At 47.6% G+C, this 21,874-nt stretch overlaps 1 protein-coding gene and 1 non-coding gene across 2 annotated transcripts in view; one reads left to right on the forward strand and one right to left on the reverse strand.

Moving 5' to 3' along the window:
• Window positions 1–714: 714 nt before the first annotated feature.
• Window positions 715–807, reverse strand: TRNAY-GUA (transfer RNA tyrosine (anticodon GUA)). Its single transcript has 2 exons — window positions 771–807; window positions 715–750 (listed from the first exon to the last, which is right to left on the reverse strand). It is a non-coding gene; the product is annotated as a tRNA-Tyr (tRNA).
• Window positions 808–11,011: 10,204 nt separating this feature from the next.
• Window positions 11,012–21,874, forward strand: part of LOC139059555 (uncharacterized) — a 31,713-nt gene continuing 20,850 nt past the window's right edge. The window contains exons 1-2 of the mRNA XM_070537987.1: window positions 11,012–11,294; window positions 11,940–12,247. Coding sequence (XP_070394088.1) covers window positions 11,012–11,294; window positions 11,940–12,247 — 591 coding nt within the window. The remainder of the gene's footprint in view (window positions 11,295–11,939; window positions 12,248–21,874) is intronic.

Genomic DNA, 21,874 nt, shown 5'->3' on the forward strand with positions numbered 1-21,874 from the left:
AGCACAACAAAAAAAAAAAAAGAAAGAAAGGATGACAGAAGCAACAGTGGCAACAACTGTCTGTGCTACTTCTGTAGTGCCTCGTATATTACAGCGCCACAATTCTGGTGCTTAATAAATTAGTCACAGGCAAAAAGAAAGAAAGAAAAAGAAAGATATAAACCCATTTTCATAGGCAGATGAGTCCCTCGACAATCACCAAGTCTTTCTATAGAAAAAAAAGAGACCACTTATAGAGCCATGTTCTAGCCTATTCATTTTGCCACAATACATTTTCTCTAAAGAAGATTAGAGTTCAGCCCTTTAACAACTTTATTGCCGATCATGGTGAACCTCAATTTTTAGTCAAGTAAACCAATCAACATTTTGATGTCGTTACGTTGTCCAGTGTTTCCTTTTTCGATTGTTTCATTCATTTGTCCTTGTAGTGTGTAATCATCATAATCCACATCGTCATCATGCACAATAAAAACCAATTGGTTGGGCCCCAGGAGCTACGTTTTGCACCTTTATGAATTGATGTTTGTTAAATCAACTTCAAAGGGTATAGATGCCTTATCAAATTTTTTAAGCTAGAAAAAAACAATGCAAATTTTCTCTTTGGACTCAAAAGCCTGGGTGTCTTCTGTGAAATAATTTTTGTCCCTTTTTTCTCTCGTTTACGATGACAGGATGTTCATCAGTGTAAGATACTTGAGTAAAAAAAAAATTGCGTCCGTCGAGCCGGATTCGAACCAGCGACCTATGGATGACAGCGTTGTCCGAGACTTCTACAGTCCACCGCTCTACCAACTGAGCTATCGACGGGACGGTGTTCCGCAACTTCAAGAATGCTTCTGACGCAGTACGTACGCGGTTGCGGGAAATCGGGGCAGTTCAATTTCTGCCAACAGGTACCGCTGCACACTGCCATTGCGCTTCGGAGCGCGGCCGCAAGCACTCCTTCACTTCGATGGAAGTGGCATAACTGTTGTGTGATAGAGTTGCTTTAACCGTTTTACGAGAAAATACCTATATCTGTGGTTTCAAGCAAACCTTCGTGGCCTCTTATACGACATTCACAATGGCACAGATGTTATAGGTGCCATGCAAGACTATGCTTGTTATATATTGTTAAGTAGTTATGTGGTACGTTATTCAATTATGTGTACTTGCGGTCAATCACTTGTCCGCAAAACTATAAACTGTGCATGTTCTCGGACAATCTCAAGAGTTTTATTTGTTTACGTAACCGTACACGTTTACAAACCTTCGTGTGTGTTCATGTACTATTTCTTGTGGCTTCCTGGACTCGGGTGCAGTACTTTGTATGTGTTGTTGCACTTTGACAGTAACCTAGTTGCGTTTTTCCGCCATATTTTGTTAATTACATTAATTTCCCATGCGACAGGGATGCCACCTAATGCTCCGAACCACTCGTTTGAAGACATGCCACTAAAATAAAAGCAGTAACAAAACAAATATAAAGAAAGTGTGTGTGTAAGGAGGGGAGGGGGAGCTTGGTTCAGCATGAAGCTGCTGTTTGCGAAGGTTCTTATGGCGGCCCTGAAGTATGTGAAACGAATGCAAGTATCGTCAAGTTTTCCAAAAACCTCGTATAGTTGTGAGCACGTTGGACAGGGCTCCCTGCATTACGTGTTACGCCAGCATAAATTTCAGTCTACGTCGCACGAAAGCACGCAAGACCTTATCATTCTCTCCGGCAGCGATCTTGAGCTTTCGCACTCAACAAATAAAGAGAGAGAGAGAGAGACAGAGAGAGAGAGAGAGAGAGAGAGAGAGAGAGAGAGAAAAGTCATAAGGGAAAGACAGGGAGGTTAACCAGGCTGAGCCCGGTAGGCTACCCTGCACTGGGCAAGGGTAAAAGGAGATTGAAAGAGGAGAAGGAAGAGAAGTTCACACTTTGCACTGTTACACACACAAGCGTTCATTGCTGAGTGCAATGTGCGATTTTTGCGTGGTCCGACTAATTCTCGGTGATGGGACTCAAAGCCGACATGTAGTGCAAGTAAGCGATGTTTTGCGGCTGAACACAATGTTCGACATCCGCTGCAGTGATGATGAATTCTGCGAAAGCCTGGTGACTCATGCATGGTAAAAAGTCACAAAGAAAATAGTGGAGGCTGGGTAGCCACCCCTTCAGCTAGCTGGTAAAAAGCACTTCGTAGCCTCATGAGGAGGTGGCTGATTTAATGTCGACATGTTTTTTTTTCCATCTCACTTTTATTTTTCCTTCGGGCGAATATTAACAAAACTGAACTAGCATGCTTCCCTAAAAAAGATGGAGTTATCTTGACCTTTTCCTGGGTTCAGTGCCTGTTGCATTCATTGGTATAGCTATTCACTTCTCAACAAATCTCAACTCTCGGCGCACGTATCGGCGTATCGTTAGCACAGAGGCACACAAAGACAAGGCAGGGAGGATAACCAGATAGCAACATCCATTCTGCCACTATGCGTTGCAGGAGGACAAAAAAAAAGGGATGAAAAAAATATAAAAGAAGCCAGTGATTACACCATCACCAAGGAGAGCACAACATTTGCGTGGAACCAAACACATGCTGGAGTCTGTAGCCGTAAGGAGGGGGAGAGAGAGAGAGAATAAGGGAAATGCAGGGAGGTTCACCGGGCTAAGCCCGGTTGGCTACCCTGCACTGGGAAAGGAAAATGAAAGATGACAAGAACGACATAAGTTCGCACTTCGCACAGACAGTGGCTCACACAGTGAAGCGTTCATTGTTCACTTCATCACAAGTGGTCATACAAGCTGGTGCACCAGTAGAGAATGTGTGATGTACTATATGCATGCGATCTCTGCGCTCACGGTTGTTACGGCACAATACGCATGCGCAGTTAGTAGCTCGCTGGTAAAAGCTGCAATCAAGCGACACCGTAATAACCATGTTTGAAATTCAATAATTACAAAAAGTCTACGAGGGGGCTTCGCGGTCGTCGCAGCCAGGGATAATTTAGGCCATCTGGAGCACCTTTAGGTTGCGCCTAACTATCAGCACACGTGTATGCCTCGGTGCGTACAGATAGGACTTCTGTGACCGAAACTCTTCGTTCGGTACAGCTGAGTGCCATACAGCTGCTAAGCCGGCGCGACGGATAAAACATCGCGATGAGCGGCGCCGCACTAAGTACTAACGCGAGATTTCTTCGCACGATTTCAGCGGAGAAAATTAAAGATGCATCAAGGAACGACTTGTTGGCTTTTATTTGAACTCCAGAACAGCATTTTAATGAAACTACCTAGCCATGCATGGGTAGTATATACCATTGTGCGCCGAGATTTCTCAAAGACAGGCACTGTCTGATGGCAAAGGTTAATTTGAGCCGAAATTACGCACTTGGTATTTAGTAAATCTTACGTTTCTCTACGCGCTGTTAAGTTTGCGTCCATTGTCTGCTTCTGCCACCATGATGTTCTGGGATGAACATTACGCGTCGGCGAGGCTGATTAAAAGCAGTAAAGACTGCTTGTTTCCACGGGTTTCCTAATGGGCCGGCGCTTTCCTGTGATCCTTGAATTGTTTCGGCGTGACCGCAGAACAGTCACTTTGAAAAGCATATCGACAACGAAAAAAAGAAAGTTAAATAAAGGAAGGCAGAGTGTTCTGAACCGGCAATCGGCGGCGCGTAACCAAGGGCTTGCGATAAGGCGCCCCAGTCGGCCATTTAATCATTGCGCGCCCCGTCCCCCACGTTCGCCTGGGCCACCAGACTGACGCCGCGTAACGTTTCATAGCCTTATAATCACCACTCGTTCATAAAAGGATAGTCTGCGCGCGCGAAGTGCTTCCTGGGGCTGTTATAGTTTAAAGCAACTAACTGCTTCAGGAATAGTCTAGGCCGTCGCCGGGAGTGCAACAGCATTTAATTTTCAAGTGCACCGGTCGGTGCGGAGCCAGGTTGACGAATAATGGCCGACACCCTAGTATAGTCACGTAATACAAGAAGCTCTTCTGCGTATTCCTCGCTCCTTTGATCGTGCGTGACACACGCCATACGTACGCATGTACTCACAAACACCCACACTCTGCCACTCACATGCGAGCGCCTAGTTATTGAGGCACGACCGCTCCGTCGATACCTTGATCGAGTGGCAGTGATCGAAACACGCTCACGTTGACTTGTGACTGCATGCAATGTACTTAAGCTGTCCTGACGTCAAGCAGTTATAATGCGAGTTGACTGCTGATGTTCAATACTACACACGTATCCAGCATTGCATCTGCAGAGCAAAGATACATAATTTACAAAATAACGCGTTGTAGAATTAAGCAGAACGATTGTTCAGGTAATAGTATTCAAGCTCTAGAATGGCAATCTTTCGAGCGATCATTTATTGCCTGTCATCGTGAGACGCATTGCAATAATTTTTGTTTCTCAGTGACCTGTCGCGATCCACTGTGGGGCATCGGCTACGAATCGCGCGGTGCAAGGTCTCAAAAAGTAATGCTAATTATGAAGATCATAACTTCAACCAGTACTGGTAACTCAAAATCATGAAAATTAAAAGGAAAGCTAGACGGTAAAACTGAGCACTGAATTCTTTTTGTCTCGCACAGAAGATAGCAGAGGGCACTATAAACGTTCCTGTGGATAACAGCACCCGCCGTGGTTGCTCAGTGGTTATGGTGTTGGGCTGCTGAGCACGAGGTCGCGGGATCAAATCCCGGCCGCGGCGGCCGCATTTCGATGGGGGCGAAATGCGAAAACACCCGTGTGCTTAGATTGAGGTGCACGTTAAAGAACCCCAGGTGGTCAAAATTTCCGGAGTCCTCCACTACGGCGTGCCTAATAATCAGAAAGTGGTTTTGGCACGTAAAACCCCAAATATTATTATTATTATGTGGATAACAGCTAACACGGTAGCACCAAAGCAAAGGAGCATCAGGAGAGTAAACGTCAAGTCAAGTTTACGTAGTGGTTCTTCAAACAACCTTTTTCTTTCAACCTTAAAACGGCGACATTCTTAGAAGAAATGTTCTAGAGATCGTTTCTCACTGCAGAATTAACACACTGGTGATATCACCGAACCAGACCTGCGGATACGACGATGTAGTCTCGTAAGTGATACTTCAGCCTTTCTAGTGAAGCACCATCTATTGTAAAAAAATTAATAAAAAGAATAGACGCGGAAATTCAGAGACAGATAATCAAGGTTTGTCAAAGTTATTGGCAGCTGCAATTTTCTGAATAACGCCGCTGTTACAAACGCAGATGATGATAAAACAGGGACTACTGGACCATCACGCGATGCTTACGCTAGTACATTTAGTCCAAAATTTTTATTCTACACCCACACCAAACGAACAAGGAGTAAATGTCTTGCGACGAATGAATTTAACGCTTCTAGTGCGTTTGATAAAGCAAGAATGGTTAGCGGAGAGCAGACAGCCAGACAACCTGTTCAAATTACGGCTGTGGAAAAAGATGAAGGAAAGTTACGTAAAACTGGCACAATAGCCAATAATTCAGCTTGGAAGATAGGCGTGAAGTCGGGTAGTCGAAATGAATAAGACCAATTCAGAGATGGTGATACAATGTCCCCGCCTGCCTTCTTTCCACAGACGGAAACGTCCGTACTACCACTGATCTATCACTGTCACTAAGTCACCCGCAAGGTGATCTTCTAATATAGCAGTTAGAAATTTATAGGGTAAATCTATAGAATTACTTGTCCTCAAACTGTCCTCGAATGAAGCCCTGCTGCTCAACTAGGTTATCTCACAGAAGTGAACTCGTAATGGGTCTAATAGAGTGTGCACAAGAACACCTTGAGGGTGACTTAGTCATTTCCTCTGACGTGCTTAGCAAGCAGTGCAAGATTCAATCAAGCAACATCGTAACAAACCCAAGTAGAGCAAGACGGTAATTATGCACAGTTCAAGTAAGGCAAGCACTCTAAACAGCATGCAGCAACAGCTACGGCAGGGAATTGTGAGCGAGGTACTGCAAAGTTCGTAGAAGCACACTGACCTGTACGATAATAGTTCAAGTGCCAGAAGGTGTAGAGGTGGCCACAAGTTGCTGCTTCCGAATGAGACCGGTTCATGCTCTTCGGAAAACTTTTAAAGGCCACACTGGGAAACCACGCAGGCGTAGTACGATGCAATCGGCATGCCGATACGCGCCCCCTCGAAGGAAGCAGCAAGACGATAGGGCTTGGCCACCAAAGCGATCTTTCAGCGGCTCGGCAGTTGGTGATTCTGCAAAATAATAGTTCAAGTGTCGGCAGGTTTACAAGCTGATGCGCTGCCAAACACTGTTGCCAACTTCAAATGAGCAGAATATTTACGTCGTGTTGAGCATGAGCCAATTGGAACATCGAATATTTGTCTCGTTCCTAACGCAATGTGTGACATGTATTAGAAAACAAAATTGTGCGACAGTCGTGTTATCAGGATCACTACCACCGTATCCGCAGCTGTGCAATCCCACTTGTCGATATGGCTCAGTGTCCGACTCATCGAAGGCAGTAGGGGTATGAAGGCGTTTAGCAATTGATATCTTGTGTCGATCAGCGAGAGGAGAATATTCCTGGACACTGTTATTTAAGTGCATAATGTAATTAAATTATATTGTATTTAAGCCTCAGCAGTGCTTTCGATGTTACGCTAGTCCAGTTCCAAGGTATCTAGTGCCGCTAATCATCAAAATATTTGCATTCGCGGTTCTTTTTCTCCAGAGTTTCCACATTTCTAACGAGTTCCCAAAATTTTTGGCAGAATTCGTCCTGCTTTACAACAGACAGAGCCATCTTCCAAATACAGAATGAATCAGTATGCCATTATTATAGGCTTTTCGTTCGTAAGAAATCGGAGTTGTCGTCTCCGCCATTATTACATTGGTTATAGTAAGGTGGACAGTTGCGCGAGTTGTTAACATTCATTTCCCTTGCGTAACCACGCAAGATTATTGGGTGCGCATCTCACATCTGCTTATGTCTCGGTTGCGCTGCACGAAAAATGTAAAGTATAGGCCACAAAAGTCTATGGGGCGCAGTTATTGCGAATAAGGTGAACTCTCGCAACACATTTGGCATAGGGGATTCGAATTCAACGTGTCAGTTTTTGGTAGCCTTTACAACCAGCACAGTGATACATTAAATTAGAAGGGCCACAACTTAATGAAGCAGAAGTTCATATCGGTCGTCGCACCTGTGACTCGTAAACTAATGACGTCAACTGTTCGTTTACTCCTGTGACTGGCTAGGGACATATTTGTTACGAAGTGATCTATGTGTTACGAAGCGCGAACTGCCTCTTGAATACGAACGCTCGATTCCTGAAGAAACTCTTGAGGTTAAATTTACCGCTTGTTACTAGGCGCTAGTGAAGAGGTCGCTTGTCCGGTCTTCTTTCGACAAGGGTTGACCACTTGCTCTCCCTCTGTGGCTGCATCTGGCCGCCCTACCCAGTTCCATCGATGGGTGGCATTGATCGCAACGGCCACACCGTATCTCGTCACGTGTACGTGCAACAATGACGCCGTAGTCACGCAGCAGCTGCCGAGGGTTGGCTGCCGTCAGCGGCAGCGAAATGGAGTGACCTCGTCGCTCTGGGGCTGCTGCCCTGTCTTCGAACAATAAGAGAATGGTGGAGGACCGAGCAAGGGGACGCGTCGGTCGTCACGTAGGCACCGAACCTCCCGGGCGTACGCTTAGCTGCGCTTCCCTCATTTCATTTGTCGGCATTGTCAGCCGATTGTACAACCGTTACAAGGGCGGAAAAAAACTCAGAACGTTGTTGAACATACTCCATTACCGGAGCGATAACGACGTAAAGCTTCTTGCACACCGTGCGAAAAATAGCGAGGCGCGAATAACAGCGTAACCAAGTATGAAGGGGTAACAGGTGAATATTCAATCGTGCACGCGTGCTTGATGGAAAGGCCAGAACAACGTTTAGGACGATACACATTACCGAAACGAAGACCCATGACACGAGTCTGCAACAAAGGGGGCGATTCAAGCACGTTTGAGTTCTGAAAGTTATGTGCTTAAACCGTGCGCATTGCAATTTATAGGGCGGTCGCCTTATTGTGTCAGCAGTGGGCGTCGTGTGAAAAGATTCAGCAAAAATAAGAGTAGGAAACTGAAATTGCGGATTAGCGTCGTTTTATGAGTGTTCCGCGTTTAGCGTCAGCACCACTAATATATGATAGAACCCGCAAATAAACATGAACGTGAGTTCAGCCCCAGCTTTCAGAATTGCTCCGCAGCGCTGCTCAAAAGCCAGGTATTACAATACTGTGCCTAGCAGAGCAACTGGTGTGGTAAAGCACGTCGCGATGAAACCAAGTATAGGATAGAATGAAAATGTCGTTACTCCCCTTGGAAAGTGACCAGCTGTGTGGCGATTAAGGAAGACAATACCTTTACCGAAACGGAATCTACTTATCATTTTGCTTGCAACGAATGTAGGTAGTACAACGTCTTCAACCGTAACAGCTGCTCGCAAGTGTGCCTGAAGTGAGATAACTCGCGCGCGTCAATTCACGCAGGTGTCGTGCATGTGAATCGGATCGAGCTGAGTGGGTCTATGAACTTCGCATGCGGCTCGAATCAGCCACTCGATCATATCGCAGACATTCTTCCGTGTCTTGTGTCCTTCCGACGCATCTCGACCGGTATTCACTCAACTTGTCTTGTGTAAGTGCCGACTACGATTTCCCATTGCAGCAACTTTGATCTCATTACCACGGTGATCGGTATTCTAAGTGACGGACGACTGAATCCAGGTGAATGAGTTGAACGCCTTATTGATCGGGAGAGCCGAGTGGCCGACCTTGGAAAGGAAATATACCTCCCTACTTCCAGATGCTCCAAATGAAAAAAAAATAAAGTTGCAGTTTCAGCGGAAAGGGGGAAGCATCGATTGCGATAGCAAATTATCAGACAGACATACAAACACAGAATAATACATTTATCGACCGTATCAACTTCTAAACATTCGCTTGCTAACTAAATTAACAAGCACGGTGCCAGCGCACACAGCAAACATGAACACATCACACTTGACGAACGCGGACACTCGCTGTCAAAACCTTTGCGTGAGGAAGCGCAGCAGCAGCAGTGAGCGAAGTGATCTTCGTGCTGTCTATCGCTTCAATGCAAAGTGAACGCCGAGAACCCAGAGCATGCACAAAGCTACGAGTCACCGACGCACTTAGAGTGTGCCCTCGACGCAGATCGCTCTCAAGATGCGGCCGCGTGACCACGCGCAGCCGCCACATGCACAGTTGCAGCTGCAGTAGAACGCCACCTCCCCTTCCCCGGGTGCCTCACAACAGTGGGTGCCTCGCGCGCGACGGAAGACGGCGCGCTTTCTATCCGCTTTCCTTTATTTTCGCGCTGGCGAGATTGAGTCGCGATCGTCGACTCTACTAGCGCTTTCACTCGCACACACAGCGTAGGGCGCGCGACGACAATGTTATCGCCTTTGGACTTTATACAGAACATTACGGCGACGGCGAAGCTGACGCCGAGGGTAGAAATGCGCTTGGAGCCTCCATATAATTACTATCGCAATAATAAAATAAAGAGGAGGAGACAGGCGCATCATTGTTCTAGTAATATCGGCCCCCTGGTAACAACATCTAGGCATCATGATTATTTTGATGGCAAAGCTGTCATTTTCTCTTCGCACACATCTATATAATTAGTACTAAGAATAGCCATCTCCATGTGTTGGTGAGGATGTTTGAGTGATGGAACATCTTCCTTAAATCTAAATGATCAAAAACAACAAAATATAGAATTAGAAATTAAATGGGCACTTAACCTCGAGGCCTATGCTCTTAAACAAATGTTCCCCTTTTAGGGCGTATATTTGCCACACAACGATAATCGTCATCTGTCTTCCTTGCGCTTCCTTTCTTGAAGACGCTGCGCTCGCTACTTTCCTGTCGAGAATGCTGTCACGCTGATAACGCACATGCCGTTCGTGACTTGGAGGTACCGGGCTCGCAGCGTTAAAGAAAGGAAATGCAGACAAGAAAGATGACGATTATCATTGTGTGGCAAAATACGACCCAAGGGGTGTAAGTTTGCTTAAGAGTCTAGGTATTACTTAAATTCATAACGCTCTTTATTCCTTATAAATCTAAGGGGGCGCCCGTAGATGAGCTCGCTGTTCCATGCGCAACATTCTCGTGGTTTGCGCCACCGAGAGACAGTCCCTGGTGGGGTTGCTGCCTTGGGGCTGCCAACTCTCGGTACTTGCACAGAACATGTTTGAAATGCGGTGTAGCTTGAAGGCCACGTGTGGGGAACTTCGGCCGTTCTCTCGCTCATGGCATATCAGCTGCAGAAACGCTCTGTACTTGTCGCCATCGACATGTCGCAGCTAGGGTAATTGCTGTCCCAGTTCTTACTCTTGTAAGTGCGACGGGGTCTCGTCGTGTGAAGCCTGGAGGTAGCGAGACTTGGCAGGATGTAACAACGCTGTTTCTTTGTCTGCCTACGCCTTTCTTTCGTTTCTTTTAGTTAGGGCGGGTAGTTACGTTCAGTGGGTAGATTGTAGCGTGGCTCTTCCTTTTATATTGAATTTCGTAGCGTTGTGGCCACGTTACGCGCTTCTCCATTCCCTTGAATGCTGCTGCGTACAGGAACCCAGAAGGTCCAGGTGTCTATGCCTTCATATTTAATTAACCAAGCTCATTGGTGCAGTTGCTGCGTGAGTGGTGTTATTCTACAAACTTCTCCCAGTTGGGAGAAGAAGAAGAAGACCGCGTGTGAAGGACGAACTCCGAATGAGCTCCGGCTCTTGGAACACCTCACAGCTGATCTTTTGTTTCTACAACGTGCTTACCACCACCAGTCGACGGCTCTTAACGGGTGAAATCTTTTGAGACCAAGATATCTGCCAGATCCGGTGAGACCTCGGCCCTTGGACATTTCGAGGCGAGCAGGCCGCAGCGCTAGGCCTAACGTTGGCGCCGCGATTACGGCGCGACAGCATCGCGTGCCGCACATGCCCACTGCACTGCTACCGTGACGATGGCTGCCCGAGACCCCCTGCCTGCTGCAGCATTGGATGAAACCACAACAGCCGCCGCTATGGATCAAGAACCGACTCAAGACAACGAAGACGGGACTTGGTTTCTCGTGGCCCGCAAGCGCAAGAAACAGGTCCAAGCTACGTCGAGCTTACCACCCAACACCGAACCCGCACAGCAGGACCACCTACATCTGACATTGCGCAATAAGAGCTCGCAGCTGCCCCCGCTACCGATCGACGACTTGAAAGTGGTCTTCCGACCGAGAGATGGACTGAATCTCGGTGAGTGGCCGCAGCACTCTATAGCCAGAGCTATAGGCACAGCGGCTCAATTAAACGAGAGCACGCTCCACCAGCTAACCATCCGCATACGCCGAGAGCAGAACGTCGCAGTGGTCAGCACACCGGACGAAGAACTAGCGGCAAGACTGCAGCTGATCAAGTCTATATGCCTGGAAAATAAGCAGTACGAGGTTCAGGCCTATGTGGCTGCTCCGGATGCTTCCTGCAAAGGAGTCATCTCCGGCATCGAAAAGAACACAACCCCGACAACGCTGATGACAAATATCCGATCACCGATGGCTCAGGTCCTGCATGCAAGAATGATGGGAAATTCAGCCACGGCCATCATCACGTTCTCTGGCATTCGGGTTCCCCGGTACATCTACTATTACGGAGCAGAATACCGGTGCTACATTCATAAACCCCGACAGCAGCTGTGCACCGTGTGCCTCTCCACGGGTCATCGAGCAGATGTTTGCCCAACCCCGGATAAACCCCGGTGTGCTGCGTGCGGAACTTCCAACCCTTCCGAAGGACATGATTGCACGCTGAAATGTTTTCATTGTGGTGGTGAACACCCCGCCACTGACTCTCGATGTCCTGTAAGGCAACGCAAACCCTTTAACAAAAGCCACGTGTTCCGAGAGCAGCAGAAAATGGCGGAGCAACAACTCCAGCAAGACAAGAAGTCTAGCAAGGTAACGACATTCAACGGTGCGGCACCTGCGACTACTGATGCAACACGTGGTCGTCCTCGCTACCGATCCCGGGGACACAGCCAGTCCCAAAGTCGCAGTAGGTCCAGGGTCCGCATGCCGTCCAAGGACCAGAAACAACCACGCGGTCGAAGCCGATCTGGGAGCCGCAGCCTGACGCAGCAGAAACAGCCACCGAAGGAACCTCAGGCCGCGTGGACGAAAACGCCCGACCATCTCCCCAGGAAGGCGACAGCGGTGAGTTGGTCAGCGCAGTTTCCCCCTCTTTCCTCCACCCTTCCTTCACCTCCGTCCGCACAGCAAACAAACAAACAAAACAAACTGTCTCCCACAGCGACGCTTTCACTCACCCAGACACACACACTCGCACCTGAGAAACTTCCTCACAATTCCTGCACCAAACAAGAAGTGTGCGAAATGATACAGGAAATGGCAACTGTTTTAAGAGCGGAGATGCAAAAAATGAAGGAAGAGATCATGGCTGATGTCAAGCACATGCTACAGCAGGTCATACAACAAGCCATGACTGACATGAAACAATTCATCAGTGCAACTTTTAGCTCAACTTTCAACCAGCAAAACGACTCACTTCCACATGACACTAACGCCACTAGAGAACCAAGAAGGTCGCACCCTTATACCCGTCCGGCTCGTACAACAACACCTGCCCTCACCAGCGAGGCGGTATCAACCAATCATGGCCAGCAAACGTAAGAGGTGCACTACCACCACCTTCCGGGTGTGGCAATGGAATTGCAGAGGGTACCGAAGGAAGAAGGGTTCCCTCACACAGTTCCTAGCCACACGTCCTCACCCACCAGACGTTATAGCACTTCAAGAAGTACATTGCACTCCCACACTCACTGGATACAATACATACACCGACAAGCATGACACCACCAAACAACCACTAGCTGCCACCCTTGTGTCCAAACAAATCACAGTGATCGAGCACACGCTCGACAGCTCCCACATCCCGCATGTGCTCTTAGAAATTGTACCTAGGAATCGATATGATACCAGCTTGTTTTTGCTTAATATCTACAGTGCACCCAAATCGCGACGAGACGACTTCGGACAGCTTTTTTCGGCCGCCAGTAAACAAGCGAAAAAATTGATTATTTTGGGAGATTTCAATGCGTCCCACCCAGCCTGGGGGTACCAAACAGAAACTCCAAAAGGCCGCCGTCTAGCACACGCCATGAACCTTCATCAATTCACTCTGCTGACAGAACCTGACAAACCAACCAGAATGGGTAACAGTGTAAGCAGGGATACCTGCCCTGACCTAACTATGGTCAAGGGGTTGACTAAATGCTCCTGGAACAACCTAATGGAGAATCTGGGCAGTGACCACAGCATTCTAGCCACAGACGTCCAACTGGCGGCCACACGCACCCCAGAACGTTCAATTAAAATAACGAACTGGGACACTTTCCGGCGCAACAGAACCAAATCTGAACAACACGACCCGCCATCTCTACGCGAGTGGACACAACAGGTACAAGCAGATTTTAAAGCCGCCACTAAGCAAATTACTGCAACAACGGAGACACCCGATGTGGACAGACATCTGCTCCATCTCTGGGATGCTCGAAGAGGCCTGACGAAACGATGGAAGAGGCAGAGGCACAACCGTAGGCTGAAACAAAGAATCGCCCGGATCACAGCAAAAGCTGAAGAATACGCCACCAGCCTCACTAATAGCAATTGGCACAACCTCTGCGACCGCCTTAATGGCACACTAAGTAGTTCAAAAACGTGGTCTCTCCTCAGAGCACTACTCGACCCAACGCACACAAAAACGCACACAACGAACACAGTCCGCACTATCATCCACAAAGAACAAATGAATGATGACGCGCTCCTCCAAACACTGCAACAAAGATACATTGCTACAGGCCACCGACCGGAGTACAAAGAGTATCCACACGAGGAAGAAACACAATTGGACGGCAACATTACAGAGACAGAAGTGAGGGCAGCCCTACACGGCATAAGACGAAACACGGCGCCCGGAGCAGACGGCATTCACTATGCACTGCTACGCAACCTCGACGACCAGTCCATACGGCAACTCACTGCATACTACAACGACAATTGGCAAAACGGAACGCTTCCACAGGAATGGCGACACGCCGATATCACCTTAATTCCGAAGCCCGGGAAACCACTGTCCCTCCAAAATCTCAGACCCATTTCCTTGACTTCGTGTATTGGCAAACTCTTCGAGCACGTAGTGCTAAATCGCCTCCAGCCTCACCTCGAAGCGAACCAATTCTTTCCCAATACCTTATTCGGCTATCGACCAGGTCTGTCTGCGCAGGACATACTCCTACAACTTAAGGAGGATGTTGTGGATGGTCCAAGTAAAGCTCAAACAAGAGCCATTCTGGCGTTGGACCTCAAAGGAGCCTTCGATAACGTCTCACATGACCTCATTCTAAACAACCTTGCATCCTCCCGATGCGGAAAGCGCATCTATGATTATGTCCGAGCCTTTTTATCTGACCGAACAGCCACCATCGGCCTAGGTGATATTCGGTCGGACATCATAAAACTTTCCGGCAGAGGGACTCCCCAGGGTTCGGTTCTCTCACCCACCCTGTTCAATGTGGCGATGGCAAAGCTACCACCGCTCCTCAACAAACTTCCGAACGTGCAGCACGCCCTGTACGCCGATGATATTACAATCTGGGTGACCACAGGGTCAGACGGCGCCATTCAAGATGCACTACAGGAAGCCGTAAATATAGTTCAGGATTACGCAACAGCCGGAGGACTCACATGCGCAGCTGAGAAGTCGGAGCTCCTGCTTGTACTGAAAAAACGGAACAAGGCCGATATTCCACCAGCCATCACATTGCATCTCAATGGCAACGTTATTCCAAGGGTAGACAGGCTACGTGTGCTAGGAGTTCACATACAACAGAACGGGAAGGCCACACATACCCTACACGTGCTCCGCCAACAAGTTACCCAAATAACGCACATGATAAAACGCATTACAAACCGCCGACAAGGACTGAAAGAAAAATACGTACTCCGAATCATGCAAGCCCTCATAATTAGCCGATTAACCTACCACCTCCCCTATCATAATCTGACTCAGACTGAGATGCACCAGATGGACACCCTCCTCCGTACGGCACTAAAGGCAGCGCTGGGACTACCCCAACATGCGTCTACGCAGCTCCTACTACGGCTGGGGGTGCACAACACCATCCGCGAACTAGTTGAAGGTCATCTTAACAGCCAATTGCAACGTCTGCAACGAACAATGCAAGGTTGCCACATTCTATCCCGGCTAGGATACCAAATACCAAGAACACCACAACAGGAAAACCGCACACTTCTTCCGCTTAGCATTCGCAACAAAATTCACGTGGCCCCAATTCCCCGGAATATGCACCCTGACCGTCATAAAGGTCGACGAAAGGCAAGAGCACAAGCCCTGGCTCGCCTATTTGGCGATGACAAATCAAACACTTCAGTCCTATACACCGACGTGGCCCGCTACCCACAGAAACGCGCCCTATGTCTGGTCGTACTAGATAGTGCAGACATTCTGAGAGCTTCGGCCACGCTCAACACTGTGGACAGTGGCACGGCGGAAGAGGCTGCTATTGCCCTAGCCATCGTACACGCTTCAACCATGCCGGCGCCGGATGGACCTATCACAGTGGTCACAGATTCTCAGACCGCCTGCAGGACTTTGGCACAAGGGAAGGTGACACCCTACACACACCGCATCCTTACATCATTACACCCCACAGCGTTACACAGGGTGCGTATCGTCTGGACACCTGGACACGCCTCTCTCCATGGTAATGAACGCGCTAATGCGGTAGCCCGAGAGCTCGCTAACCGGGCGCCATTGGAAGAGCTGTCCAACCCAGACGACGCACCGACAGAACCAATGACCTACACTGAAACTCTACAATATTACAGAGACACCAGGAGACACTTCCCTCCACCACATAATTCCCTTAATCGAGAAGATGCCGTCGCGTGGCGACAACTTCAAACTAATTCATTTCCCTGCCTCTTTTATCTTCACCTCTTCCACCCCACACACTATCCCTCATACTGTCCCTATTGCGGAGCAAAACCCACAGTATATCATTGCACCTGGGAATGCCCACACCCTCCGGGCTACTCCCCTATTCCTTCACCTTCCCCTTCCTCCTGGGAGACTGCGCTGACCAGCTCAGACCCGCAAGAGCAGCGACGGCTGATCCGGCGGGCACGCGGAGTGGCGCGAGCCAATGGGGCCCTGAAATAAGGGCTCCACCCTGCGAGGAAGTCGCCCAAACTGATGATAAATAAATGTTTTCTCTCTCTCTCTCTCTCCCAGTTCTCTTAGAGCTTCAGCAGAATCGGTGTATAAGTGCATCGGTGTACAGTTGATTACAGTGCAGCGCGTAATCAACTGTCAGTGATTCCAGACTAAGTGGACACTTGTGGTCTGCGCATTGTAAGAGTTGGGGTCGGGCATGTAAAAAGGAGTAGCTGGCTCATGCCGTCGTCCAACTCATCGACGCTAAGGACGTTGTTGAAGGGAGGAACTTCGTCTTATCGAGAACGAGGAGTATTTGTCTTTATTTACAAAATCTACATGAAGAGTGGATAACGTTACATCTCATCAGTCTAGTATGACTGAAGTGCCTAGGCCAGGGAAAACTGCCATCCAGCCTTCGTCCAATCGGAGCGTCCAAAGTTGTCGAAGGACCCGCGTTGAGGGCGAAAGTTCACACACTCACTCCCACATCTTTGTTCACTGAACAGAAAGGAGGGGAGCCTCGTAGACAGGAGTTGTCCAGCTTAACTCAAACTGGCGTGTTTTGTTTTCGGGATGACCCAGCAGTTAGCTGGGGCGTTTGTCAAACTACCATGGTGGCTGCCGGGGTACGTGAAGAAACGCCTTAGAACACCCTTTCCAGGAGTTTTCTGGCTTCTATTGGTCCGTGATGGCGGCAGTGAACCTACAAACAATACTCGGTCCGCCAAACATTTCTCACCTTACTCACGCCGCACGCCTGTCCGAAGAGGACGCTTTCTTGGCTTCACGAAGCGATTCGTCGCAGCGGGGAAGGTGAGGCTAGAAAGTCATTGCCCTGTTGGCCGATTGTAACAGCATCCACTCGAGACCTTGTACCTCTCGTACATGCCAAGTGTGTCAGGGTACTCCGCAACGCCTCTGTGTTTGTCTTGGACTGATGCATCGCTACACACGCGAGGAATACTCTGTTTACAAGCGCTCACGTTTTGCAAGTGAGCATCTGCAGGTCAGTTGCCATCATTCAGCAGGATTTCTATGTGGCCCTGCTTTCGGCGTTGCCCTCAGCCACGATATTTTCTATCCCGGGAGTCAAGGACCATCGTCCTGCCCCAAGTATTTCATGTAGAATGCTCGTGCGCAGGCTCTGGGCCTCCTCTGTTCTAGTAAGTCAGCTATAGTGCTCGCTTGAGCTTACTGAATCTGCATATTGGTAGACGCCATTTTAGGAAGGCCGGTAATTGGCTCTATTACATCCCTGTTCACGTTCCACGATGTGCGCAGATGACGTTTCATTCTGTACTATCTATGACACCCGACCACAACAACAAAAATTACAGGGTCTCTTAAGATCCCTTTTAAGAAGTGAACGGTGAAAGCCTCCTCTTCATCCTTTTATCATACGCCTCTTTCTCTTCTCTTTCTCTTCTTTATCTTAGTCATTACTGCTCACCACTAAACATCTTTAGTAATTTGTAATCAATTGTGGTCATTACAAGCCGTCGTTAGACATATTGGCCGCTTCGTAGTCATTAGTAGTGATTACAAGTCATTTCAGTCATGATTAGCCATTACTATTCATTATTAACCTCTATCAATCTCTATTATAATGTTATCATTCACTAACTGTCACTATAAGTCCTTTTTCATTCTATAACGCTTCAGCGGACAGTCCGGCGGTCAGGTCTGCTGACGCAAACTTCACCATGAGCCTAGAAAGGCTTTCGCCTTAAAAGACCCTTTAGAAGGCTCTAGACATCGTGTAGGAATATCTTCTAAGTATAGGCCTGACTCCATCCCTCCGAGGAGACCCGCTATACCGTCGTGAGTAATACGGGAGAAATGGGCTTGAGAGGCGCCCTCTCATACTTGCCGTAGGAGGACACACCATCTAGGGCACCCAAGAGCTGAAGACAGTAGGAATCACTACCACATCTCGCAGGAAAATCTGCAGGCTCAGCAGAGAAATGGCTACAGTGGCAATGGCCAACAACAAAGCAAAACCGTAAACATCAACAGGAGAACAACACTAAAGAAAGGGGAGAAGAGGTGAGAATGTAGCACAGAGGCTCGTCACTACAGTGTTACAACCTCGATTGGCGTGCCATGCTGCCCCCTATCGGGCTCCCCAAAGCACAACTCCGAAAACTGGATGTTGGGAAAGACAGAACGATGCGAGTATATGTTGCACCTGCTGCAGAGCGCGCGCACTGCTGTGACAACGGGAGATAGTCGCGGACAGCCGCTATCTGCAATGGACGGCAATTACATGGTTTATCTGTGTGACCTGGAATGGGTAATAAATTAGACAACATTGCGCATATAATCGCGCAGCGGGAATCCCCTTAGTGCCTAATGAACCAAACGTGGTATAGACACGCGGCCTAACAGACGATCTGATAGCCGGGTCTTTGGGATATTTACTCGGCGTGTGGTCCATGTGCTCTAATAAGGGGTCTTTTGGGCTTGTCGGATCTTCCGGTAAGTGGTGCACTAACATTACTGTACGAGTCGAACCAAACCTAGATATTAGTGTGGAAGGAAAATAATAGGTAGCTCTGGAAGCGGGACCTAAGGTCTCGAATAAATAATATAGTTGGAATACTAACACCACAAAATAACAAGGACCTAATTCAAGAAGCTTTTTTTTTTTTCGAAAGTGCGCTGAGCCATTGGCTGACCAACTTCACTGATATGTCCCATCAGGATATATTCAAATGTTCTCTTACGAGCAGTTATAATGTAAGAGGGTTTTGCGAATATGGGCTAATATTAACTGCTTGGCTATCCAATTTACGTTGAAGAAAAGCCGCTAGTCCATTTTTCAGCTGTGCTACGAACAGCTAAGGCTTCTGCTGCGTGCTAAGAACCGTGCTACGGAGAACCTGTATTAAAAAGCACCACAACCACAAGAACAACGACTTTCGCATTCGGGTCTTTCACTTAAAGGTGTTCAGAAATCATGCATTATATAATAATAAACGACGAACTTAGAAATATAGTAATCGATACTGTTTGCTTACGTAACTTGATGGTTGTGTAAGCAGATAAACAACCTCAATCTATATCTATATATAATCAAAGGACAGCAGTAAAGCTGTTTCCGTCACTGAGTTCACTTACTTCTATGCGTTCATAGTTTGAACACATGTTCTATAACTACTTATTATTCAACTCAGCCCATCTGGAGCCGTCCACAAATCGATAAAGATAAAATATGCTTTATTTTATGATTACGATTACTTCTCACTAGGTTTCACACTATATCAAACGTATCGTTTGCCGGCAGTATGAGATCATCGCTACAAATAACACGATTTTATATCGGCTTTCAAGAGGTGACCTGATCCGCATGCTCAATTAACCCAGAGACTACCGACGATTCAAGCAATTTTCTCTTAGTGCATCACCTGCTCTTTTTAGTGCATCACCGCCTTGTTATCCGCCTTTAGCCACTTTTTCTTTTTAAAGATGGCTCGCTATGTATGCGTAGCATGATTTCTGCCAATGAAATGAGCAGCTGCTTCAGACTAACTTGCACTTGCTGTTCGCAGCTGGCTCTGTCTAGCTTTCGAGAAAAATATCGGTTTCGCCATAACTGGGAAGCAATGAATGCGATGACAACATGTTAGATTATTACACGAAACCTAAGACTCGTAGCCGTAGTGGCAGTATGAATTGAAGTAAACGTAACTTCACAAAGTAAAAACGAGCTGTTGTGCTAGGGGTCATTGTTTGAATCCTGCCACCTCACTATTTCATTTATGTTTATTAATTAAAGCCAACGTCTTTTTTAGTGACTTTACTACCACTTTTCCGCATTGGGTGTGTTTCGAACCTTCTTCCTGGGCCGATCCTGGAGGTAGTGCAGGATCGCGCCAATAAAACTACATCGTGTTCAGGTTTGAACATCATCAGCATCATGTGATGATGTTGATGTTCAGGTTTGAGCTTTGTTATTGTTTCACACTTTTAATATTTAAGTCCGAGAAGATTTCATATAAAAGGCATGCGCTGTCGGTGTGTTGTTTCATGACATTTGTTTGTGACGCGCCATTCTCGAAATTGTGAGGAATAGTTTTGTGAAGAATGTAAGACGGTGGTATGATCAACTTCAGTGATAGAATGGTGTGGCAATAGAACCAGCTTATACCCTATGTCATACAGCATGGCATGGCATATTGCATACATATACGTAAATATACACGGAACCTCATGGCGATGGCAAAAATTCACTTGGAGTACCGGGGCTTTAGGAGTACCCACATACAGTGAAAGCTCGTTAATTCGAACTTCAATAATTCGAATTTATGGATAATTTGAACTGCACGATTTGGTGCGGCCAAGCTCCACAGAAGTCTATGCATAAAGAAGTCCGTTAATTCGAACGCGAGAAGGTTCCCTCACGGATAATTCGAACTACGCTCACTTGGCACACGGCCAGAGAAAAGCGCCTACTGCCTACACACAAGGCTGTATTGCCTCCGAAACGGAGAGAACGGCGAGAGAAGGCAAAATCGGAAAAAAATCTAACCGACGCGGGGTCAGCCAGAAGGCAGTGGCGGCTGCCGCCTCTCCGTTCTACGTAACCTCCAAGACTTCTTGCCCGTTGCGAATCGCGGAGGCTTTGCAAATCTTGTACAGCTGCTAATGTTGTGCGGAGATGGCACGGCAAGCTCCAAAACACAGCGAATCAAGTACGTCGCAGCTGCGCTTGCAATCAAGAACCAACGAATCAGGGCCTTCGCCACCTTCACATGTTCAGCGTCTTTGTCTCGGCAGTCTTCATCGGTTGTGCACCTCTGTTTTCAGCTTAGGAGGTATCGGCCGTCGCGAATCATTGTGATAGTGTTAAGCCTCGGCTAACGTTCGTTTCGGTGGACATCGGTGGTGCGGCACAGTCGGACCCAGAGCTTCGACTTGAAGATGGCGTGTGCCCGCGGCACACGCCATCACTTTCTGACACGCCAAATTTCTGACATGCCCTACTGCTTCCAAATCGCAGTGTACTGCTGCTCTCCTTCACTTTCGTTAGTTCGAACTTTCGTTAATTCGAACTGAAGCGGCTTCCCCTTGCGGTTCGAATTAACGAGCTTTTACTGTAATTGTTATCGCAATGTAGTAAGCACCATTGCTCTGACAGATCGCAGGCTTATGTTTGGTTGCCTAAGATTAATGAAGCATTACTTTTCAAAACCGGTTGCCCGAACACGGCGAACGTGGACTATTGAGATTCAAGGGACGAATTCATGGAGTTTTTTTTTCTTTGTAAGTGCAGTTTGCTATTGGCCGGTCGCTGTGGTTGCGTTGCTAATTATGCGTCTAACATCACAATTGACTCACGGCCGTTATTACGAACAGCCATAGCGTAAAAGCTACTTTTTTTTCTCAATACAGGTGCATGACCGGTATTCACAGTGCGTTCTTGACACTAGAATTGTTCTTAAGAGCAAATTCCAGCGAATACTGATGCACGGTGTACTATAAGCGAAGGCAGCAGTCCTATGTCAACGACCACTTACGAACGAAAGGTTTCGTGAATTCGACCCAAATTTTACAGCTGCGCACGAAACCATATGTGGGGT

The sequence above is a fragment of the Dermacentor albipictus genome, chromosome 4 (assembly GCF_038994185.2).
Source record: "Dermacentor albipictus isolate Rhodes 1998 colony chromosome 4, USDA_Dalb.pri_finalv2, whole genome shotgun sequence".
NCBI lineage: Eukaryota > Metazoa > Arthropoda > Arachnida > Ixodida > Ixodidae > Dermacentor > Dermacentor albipictus.